General features: G+C 51.8%; 1 protein-coding gene across 1 annotated transcript in view; it reads right to left on the bottom strand.

The window, feature by feature from the left end:
- Positions 1-4,352: 4,352 nt before the first annotated feature.
- Ctdsp2 (CTD small phosphatase 2) overlaps positions 4,353-9,294 on the bottom strand; it is a 21,991-nt gene continuing 17,049 nt past the window's right edge. The window contains exons 6-8 of the mRNA XM_005357947.2: positions 8,353-8,445; positions 8,069-8,254; positions 4,353-7,925 (exon numbers count right to left, since the gene is read on the bottom strand). Coding sequence (XP_005358004.1) covers positions 7,800-7,925; positions 8,069-8,254; positions 8,353-8,445 — 405 coding nt within the window. The 3' untranslated portion in view covers positions 4,353-7,799. The remainder of the gene's footprint in view (positions 7,926-8,068; positions 8,255-8,352; positions 8,446-9,294) is intronic.

The following is a 9,294-nucleotide window of genomic DNA, read 5'->3' as shown; positions in this document are numbered from 1 at the left end:
GGCAGGTGGCCAACACAGCACAGGCCTGCTGCTCTGACTGGGAGCTTGCCACTAATCCCTCTGGCTCCGATTTTGCTGTGGTGTCCTCCCGGTGTCCTTCCCGTGTCCTGCTTGTTCATCCCTAGTCCTCTGGAAAGGCCTGTGAGCCTCTTCCTCCCCCCCCCCCCAGGCAAGCCCATGGAAGGGGAAGAATTGGGTGTAACTGTCAAGTAAAAGCCCCTCCTCTAGCCAACCCTCAGCTCCCCCACTGACTTAGAGCCACCAGGCTGCTCAAAGGAAGTCTGGGAAGCTGAGCAAAGGGGAGGCTAACAGCAGGGAGAGAGCCAGCAGCTGGTGGTACTGAGGCTGAGTGTCTTGCACTCAGAGCCTGAGTTGGGGCCCTCCTTGATCTGCTCATTCTAGGAGGGCCATACACACAGCCTCACATGAAAAACGACACAATTTCTTCCCAAGTAAGGCAAGCCTGCAGCCATATTTGTGTAAGTTCTGTGTAAAATCTGGATGTTAAGTGTGAAAAGATTAGATACATAACCTTTGATGAGTCCGGTTTAGTGCCTATTCCCCCTCTCTCTTACATTTATTTATTGGGCGTGCCCAAGAGCCACACTGTACATGTGGAAGGCAGAGAAACTTGACGGAGTCTGTTCTCTTCCTCCACTGCGTGAGTTCCAGGGCTTACACTCAGGTCCAGACTTGGCTGCACAATACCTATATCCACTGAGCCACCTGGAGAGCCTTCCTATTCATTTTGAAGTAAATAGGGAGGGAGCCTTAAACACTGGAAGTAGGCTGGGCTTCCCACAAGCCTCTTGGGGGCTTGCCAGAAAGCAGTGACTCACACTTTGGAATTGAGCAGGGACGTGTTACTTGTGGTGTTCTAGCTGCTGCAACTGACTAGGTAGACGTGGGTGTGTCCTGTATCCAGTAGGTGACCCAGACCAGAGCTCAGAGCCATTCAGAGGAGACCAAACCCACAGGGTAAAGGGATGAGCAATGGCCATCTGTGCAGCGTGCCCTCCTCCCCAAACTGGTAGGGACCAGTGTTCCTACGATGATTATGTTCCGTTTCTCTGACCAGCCGCCAAGAATCTCTGGGGAAGGTAAACATCTTTCGGAGGTGTTTATTGGAAGTGCAGACTCACCAAGCAGATGGCTGGATGAAGGACAAGCTTGGTTCGGTTTGGGGACCTGCACTAAGCTCAAGGCTGGGAAAACCTGCCCTTGATGCTGGCCCTCAGAGGCCACAGGTTCTAATCCCAGTCAGGGTGGGTGTGATTCCCATTTGGCTCACCTCAATTCTCCAGGTGATGATCCCAGGGTCATTGCCCACGGCCCTGAAAGCACTGCTCAGGGACATAGTGTCTTCCTGGAACTGAAATATCACAAAGCCGGAGGTGACACCCCTCACAGTGGACAGGGAACCGCCGCTTCTCCCAAGACTTCCGTCACATCAGCCATGCGCTGCATGCCCTTTTGGTGCCCTCCGCCCAATATCATCTCACCGCGGTAGATGGTAGTTCAAGATTATAGTGATGATCTGGCTGGACCAGCCCTGCGTCCAGAGGTTTGTTTCCACCTGCTGCTCCCTGGTCGAGAGTTCTAGCTGATAGCGATCTGTGTGTTGGTGGGTGTGTGCACGGGCTGTGGGTGCCCCTGGGAGGCAGAGGTGTTAGAGTCCCTGAAGCTGGAGTTACAGGTGGTTGTGAGCCACCTAAGCAGGTGCTGGGAATCGAAGTCAGGCTCTCTGGAAGAGCAGCATCTCTCTATTGGGCGCTATCAGCTCTCTGTTGGGGGCAGGGGGTGATGTCAAGCCTGCCTTGATTCACTTTGCACACATTGTGCCATGCCCAGGCGGTGGCCCTGTCATGTCCTAGCACAAATGAGGGCTGAAGAGGTAGGAACTAACTTGTCTACGAGCACACACTAGAATGACATCTGTTCTGTCCATAGGGTCTCTCCACATAGCCCAGGTGGTAGCAGAGTCTGCCTTGGCCTCCTGACTTGCTTCAGTTATGGACTCCTACCACTAGACCCAGCTCCGTATCTTTTATTTTCATATCTTCCTATCTGATTGTGAAAGCCTGTTTTAGGCTCAGGGTGCCAATGGGGGAAGGTGGGTGTGGCCTCCTTGCCCCTACCCCAGCTTCTCTTCCACCTGTGCTCAGCGAGCCTGGAGGTGCCTCGCACCTGCAGGGCTGAGGGAGGCTGGGAGGGAGGGAGTGCTCTGAAGACCTTGGGGACCCTTTCTACGGTCAGATGTGGCTTGGTTAACACACACAGGGTTACCCTGGACCTGGGGACATGCCGCCCTCAAGTCCTGCTCTTGGGGAGACTGGGCTGACAGTTCCCCAAATGACTACTAGACTGCTTTCTCCTGAGACTCAAAGTAGGGATGGGATGGGTGGATTTATGAGATTAATAAGCAAAATTAACTGCCGGGGGGGGATTATATGGATGTTTGCTATCTGGTGGTATACTGGGCTGGTCAAGTGTAGCACGTCTGTGATGGGGTGTAGTTCAAATGGTAAGACCATTTGTTATCAATAGTGTCACCCCACCCCTTAAAGGAAGGTGACCATTCTTTTCGTGATCCTTGATGGACAAAACCGGGTTTGGGGAGGATTGTGCCATGACCACCAAAGAGCCAGGTCCCTTTGTGCACAGTTGGCAGCAGACTAAGGCAGAGCCGTGATGCGGAACTGCCAGTGTTTGAGGATTTAATTTGATAAATTGTGCTGCCCCACCCTGAGCGGCTCAGAATCACTAGGAAATACTCTGGTTTTCTTCAGGCTCTAAATTTTGCTTGACCCACTCAGCAAAGGGAACCAGAGCCAATACATTCCCGATTAATCCAGTAAAGCCTAACCAACTGGCATTAGCACGGCGAGTCTCAGAATCCCCAATACAGCACCATGTCCCCCACCGACTTAAAAATCCAGGAGCTGACAAGGGACACAAGATCCAGGTACTGCCACACCCAGAAGGCCAATCAAATCCACCCTCCACAGCAAAGTGCCCCAAAGCTGGATCCCTTTCTTCCCAAGTCCCAGTCATCAGCCCTTTAGGGTACTCAGGGGGCTGCAAAGATCAAGGGCATAGGGTGTGGTTTGGGGATTAAAAGCTAGTGGTTTGTAATCTGCTGGCGTTTAAACTTTTCTTGCTCCACAGAGGAACAGATTTGGGGGGGGGTCTTTTCTCTCCTTCCCCCCTGCCACGTGCTCAACTTCCTCAGTGGGCTCTACAGGTACTTCCTCTAGTAAGTTCACAAAGCTTTGGTCACAAACTCCTGGCTCAATCTTTTCAACAGCTTCATTCCAGAAGACAAAGCAAAGCAAGGTCCACCAATCCTCCACTTTCTGCCGTATCTACTCAGCATCTGAGTACATAAAGTATACAGTCAACAGACTTACCTCGCCCTCTTCGTCCTTTGGCTGGCAAAGCAGCGGGTGAAGTACTGATGAACTACCCCCCAAAAGCAGGCGGCTTCAGGTCCTGCTGCCTCAGTTCAGCAATGGCTGCACAGACGCCGGGATATATTTGCTTGTGTTTGCATCATAACCACATTTTCCTAGCTCTGGCCAATCATAGCCAAGCTAGCCCTGGGCTTGACTTATTCAAACCAGAGGGAAAGCTTTATCTCTCTGCTCCTATTCAAAACAGAGAAAACAAGAGGAGCAGACCTTCAAGCTCCACGCCCTGCTCTATTGATTTTTTTTAAGTGCACAGCCCATCAATAATTCAGCAAAAGGGAGGATATGAAATCTGCCATATTGTAGATATGAATGCATTATGCTGATGACAGAAGACAGCTAGAGCTGCCCACTGTGTGCCTGGACATTCAGGATGGCGGGCTGCCCTGTCAGAAACGGTTCTGGGTGTTTTTCTGGGATTCTTCAGCGTCACACTGCATGCTTGGACTTCCAGGGTGGCGGAGCTCTACGAGATGGCGCTAACCGTGTTTCAGGGATTCTGTGGTGCCAGGAAGGCTTTATCTTTTGGTGTCTTTACTTGCCATCCTACTATGCTCCAGGAAACTCCAGGGCTCTGAATTTTAGGGCTCCTGGTTTGGCACATCAAGAATGAACAGAGGAGCACCGAGCATTAAATCCCCTAGGGCTCCAGTTTAAACCCTGCAGTCAATAAGACACCAAGCATATGCTTGTTAAGCACCCGGAGATGAAGGAGTTGACCCTAAATCAGGCTGAAGAAGAGTTAATGTAGTCTAACCCCTAAACCCAGTGCGTGTTCTGCTGGGGGCTACAGCTTCATGACCAAAGAGGTCATATGGGAAGGACAGTGCCCACAGAGTGACAGAAGTAGCGGCGGCAAGGAAGGCAGCTCCCATTCTTGTACAGGTTTTAAAACCAGCCTTTATTAACTAATTGTAAGTAATACAAATATTCCAAAAATATAAACAGACTCTTAATGGCATCCTACATTTCAAGTTTTTGAATACAACAAATGTATCAAATCATGAAGCAGGGTGATCAAGGATCCCATAGCCCAGTCACAGTGGGAAGTAGACCCCTCCCCTCCAAATGGCATCCTGAAAGGAGAAATAGGCAAATCTGGGGTAATTACAGGCAAAGAACATCACCAGTCTGAGAGGGGCTGTCCCAGGAACTGACCCTCCACTGAAGGTGTGGGGTGGGACAGCGGGCCAGACCTGTCACCTCTATTTTCTAAAGAGACAAAAGGGGAGCTAGAGTGTAGCTCAGTTGGTGGCGCCTGCCTAGCATGCATGCAGCCCTGGGCTGAGCCAGCACCACATGAGCCAGTATGTGGCCACACCTAGAATCCCAGCACTCAGAAGTTCAAGATCATGCCTGGCTAAACAGTGAGTTCAAACACCTGCCTGGATTCATAAAACTCTGTCTGAAAAACAAAAAACAACAAAGCTAAGGTATATATATAAAAAAAGGAACTGAGAAGTAGCCATAGTTAAGTAGCCCAAAGAGAAAACAGGCTAACCGTTCTCACACCTTAGCCAGGCTGACACACTCGGGTTGCACTGCCAAGAGGCCTCTGGAACAGGGCAGGGCATGGAATCGCTGAGGATCCATTTCCCAGAGAACGGCTGTCTTGAAAGCCCCATGCTTTTAGTACGAAGCTTTTCTGAGCCACTGTTAACAGAGGGGGGCTACACATTTACATAGAAATCTTTGGGAGGCAGGAGGGAGTGAAACAGGTCCCTGGTTAAATGAAGGTAAATTCACTAAACCTCTTTAATTAGGGACCCACGGGCCTACAGCGTCCCCTCTACAATGTGCAGAGTGGAAACCCTTACCTGGCCCTTTAACAAACTGGTCCTGTGTCCAAAGCTCCCCCTATAAGAGGGACACGAACATCAGGCTTTTGATTTAGAAGCCCAATCAGAGAGACACATTGTGTCCCTGAAGAGGCACCTTAAAGAGCTGAACCTGACAGCTGGGCGGACTCCTGGCATGGCTCGAGTGGGTGGATGCTAACAGCAGACCAGGTGGTCTACTGACTCCTGAAGACTAGTTTGCAATGGGAAGGCCTGTGGCAAGCCTGGCGACAGACTTCAGGATGAGCTGGTTCCCCCCAGCCTTGCCCTGCTCTGTGCCTGCCTGAGTTCTCTGAGCAGCACCTCCCAACCATCGCCTGCCCCTAAGACATGGAACTAGCAAACAGGACAGGTCTTTAGGTTTGGAAAGAGAAGGTGGGAGGGGCTCTGATGATAGACAGGCCCAGAAAGCTGGGGCTCCTTATAGAAGCAGCAGGGCTCTTCCGTGAAGCCGCACTGGGTTTTGGTAAAGACTCAGACTCTAGTCCTTGCATACGCCTACCAGCGATGGTGGACTGCAGGCTCTTCTTCCTCTCCAAGGTAAAACATGGAGACACAGAAGAGGGCAGAAAGGGACCTTGATATTCAACTCTGAGGCTCTTATTGCTTCATCAGGACTAGCCCTCAGAGCAGGCCTTGTGAGAGAACCCCCTCCTGTAGTGTTAGGGTGGCAGTGAGACCAGGACCTGGATCTGAAGCCACAACTAAGCTCCCGTGCTCCTGGCTAGCACCCAGAGTCCTCCCCATCACCTTGGCAGGATCCCATAGGCAACAGCAAATGATGCTGGGCATTGAGCTTGGAGAGTCTGTTCCGTTGCATCACCAAAGCAAAAGAGAAGGCGCCACAGTCTTGGACTAAGGAAGGAAGACTGCATAATGCTAGAAGGTGCCAGACAGTCAGCTTCCACTTACACCACCAAGCTTCACCACCAGGATTTCACAAAATGGTTAGTTCCTGAGGCAGGACCTAGAGAGTGGAAACTAAAATACTATTGTATGGCTCCTGAGTGGGCGGTGACCACACCTAAACAATTCGCAAATGCTGGTACCTGCCTCCAGGGAAAGCAGAGATGCAGCTAGGAACTCCACCCAGCTCAGAGAGAGGGGCAGGACTCAATTAAGGCAGTGACGCTGAGGTGGGGCAGGCACCTCCCTTCCGTTTTCAACTCTGGGAAGCGTCCTTTCTGCAACTCATCTAAAGCATTTAAGATGGAGAACCTAGAGAGCCCAGAGTGCAGGTCTGTGAGGACCTCGCTTGGTCCTATTACACCAGAGGCAGGAGGCATTCGCCCATTTGGCAAACAAATGACAGCGAGCCCTGCAACCCCTCAGTCCTGGGAAAGTAGTTCTCCCAAGGCCCTGGAGAGGAAGAGAACAGCCAGGAAGGACAGAGGCTAGATCAGACGAGACAGCTAGGACAGGACACCAGGGGAGACACAATACAGAGCCTGCCCGGGCAACAGGAGGGCCACAGCAGCCTAGCAACCCTTCCTGTCCTTTGGAGCTAATGTCCTTGCAGCAGCACCAGCACAGAATCCCTGAAGAGCACTTTCAGGATCTACAAGCAAGGAGACACACATTTTGCTTTGGACATTTGTTTTCCCTGTACCCTAGCACCTCCCATATGCATCTCAAGCCCAGGACTGCAGCTTGGCCAGATACAAACCAGGCCCACCACTCCATGTTAGAAAGAATTTTTAAGGAGTTAAAAGAACAGAAATCGGTTCTCTGTCCTCTTCCAGGGCAGGTAGAAGACCTCTTTCCCCATGGGAGTAAGACGATGGTTAGGGATCGAGAAGGCTGGCTTGGTGCTGGAGCCTGCAGAGACACAGCAGGACCCATGACAGGTGCTCTGCTGGAGCTGGATGCAGCCTGGGGACCACAGGACCAGATGTCTTTGAGTACTGGCTCTGCATGCTCTCATCTTCCCTGGTATGTCTGCTGCTGCTGGCTAGTATTTCATGTTTTCAGAAAGGTGTGTGCCTGGGGCATCAAGGCAGCCTCTGGCCTCTCCTTTCTCCTTGGCACAGGCCTTGTGAAGCTGAGGAAAAGCCACGGTTTGGCAAGGGAGCCTGCAATAGTTTCTATCACTGTAAAGCTCAACAGCTCACAGGTCAGGAGGGAGACATATGACTCGGACTGAGTCTTGGATCTTTCAGCTTCTCCCCTACTGGAACACTGGACACCCTAGGCCATAGTTTACTTATGGGCGCGTGCACACCCACACACACCCACCCACACACCCACACAGACACCCACACGCTCTCTCTCTCTCCCCTGGAAACCAAATATAGGGTGCAGACAGCTCTGGATAGGTCTGATTTGCCTGCTCTGCATCTAACCTGCCCTAAAGTCAACCACTTTCCAGCTCCTTCCAGACCCTCTGGGCAAATGCTCCAGCTTCTGCTCGGCTGAGTCAGTCAGGCTGATCAGAAAGGCACAGTGTAGCAAAGTCTCCTACTGGGATGGCCGTTTCTTGGAAGCAAGAAGGCTAAGGGGCCCGCAGCTGCCCAAGGCTGGTGTAGACATCATCCGCTCCACTCAGCTCCTCAAAGACTGGGATTAGGTTCAGCAACTCTGTGTCTGCCATGTCATCAAACCAGGACTGCACAGGCACCTGGGGTGGGAAAAGGTGATGTTAATTTGATTATTCCTTTCCTTGCTAGTACTACTGGAGGCTGCTGGGCCAACCTGGGGTGGTGCATTCTGGTGAAGCCCTTCATCCCAGCCCGAGGCCGTGGGGCTTGTGTGACCACTCACTGCATTCTCTGGGTGGAAGATGTAAGATGCAGGCGAGTTGTCCAGGATGAGGGTTTTTCTCAGGTCTCTTCCCAGGCGGCTGAGGTCCTTGACGTAGCAGCCCTGGTGGAACACACACGATTCCCGAAACAGGCGGGCCCGGAACACCCCACACCGGTCCAGGAGGTCTGTCACAGGGTCGGCATACTGGAATAAGAAGAGAGGTCTTAGCTTGGGTGCTGTGCTGGGTCCCCTGTGGCTGCTGCATCATCTCCTCTTCTTTCCTCCCATCCTCTCTTGGGTACCTTGGCTAGGCTGGCAGTGAAGAGAACACATTCAAAGAGCTCCCCCATTCGCCTCAGGAACTCATCAACGTAAGGCCTCTTGAGCACATATACCTGGAGAAGCAGAGAGGGCTGTTGGAGATACTCCATGAGGAGGTAGCACTGTTCACCTTCCCACCGGCACAGAGAAGCCATCAGGCCTAGATATCCATGCCAAGACCTAGGAACCTCTGCCCCACCAAGGATGACTCCAACCAGGATTCTGCTGGCTCCACAGGCCCAATCCTAAACTGCGAGGAAGGAAGGCACACCATGTCCCAGAAGCCATCTTCATTCCGGGGTGGACCATTAGCTGCCTCCAGAAACAAGTAATCAAGAATAGGCCTCACAGATGGAAATAGCCTATCCTGGATTACTTGAATCCAGCCACAGCCTCCACAGCAGCTTCTGTGCTGGATCCCAGCGGGACAGCCTGTGTAGGCCCCCATCTAGCAAGGACCTCAATACCTCGTCAGACCCATGCCCCACAGGGTCTCTGTGAACACTAGAGCAGGGCACATTACCTGTGAGGACTCTGCCTGCATTGCTTACAGGTTCTTCAGTTGCTCGTGCCCTCCCCCAGTCTACAATCTACTGCTTTCCACCTTCAGCCTGCACAAGTGCTCCTCCCGTCCATTTCTTTTTTTTAATGATTTATTTATTTGTACTTTATGTGCATTGGTATTTTGTGAGGGTGTCAGATCCCCTGGAGGTAGAGTTACAGGTGGTTGTGACCCACCATGTGGGTGCTGGGAACCCAGGACCTCTGGAAGAACTGCCAGTGCTCTTAACTGCTGAGCCATCTCTCCAGCCCTGCGCCCATTTCTTTTTTTTTTTTCTTTTTTCTTTTTTTGGTTTTTCGAGACAGGGTTTCTCTGTGGTTTTGGAGCCTGTCCTGGAACTAGCTCTTGTAGACCAGGCTGG

The sequence above is a fragment of the Microtus ochrogaster genome, chromosome 24 (assembly GCF_000317375.1).
Source record: "Microtus ochrogaster isolate Prairie Vole_2 chromosome 24, MicOch1.0, whole genome shotgun sequence".
In the NCBI taxonomy this organism is placed as follows: domain Eukaryota; kingdom Metazoa; phylum Chordata; class Mammalia; order Rodentia; family Cricetidae; genus Microtus; species Microtus ochrogaster.
The sequence above is the reverse complement of the archived record's forward strand: the minus strand, read 5'-3'. Positions and strand labels throughout refer to the sequence as shown.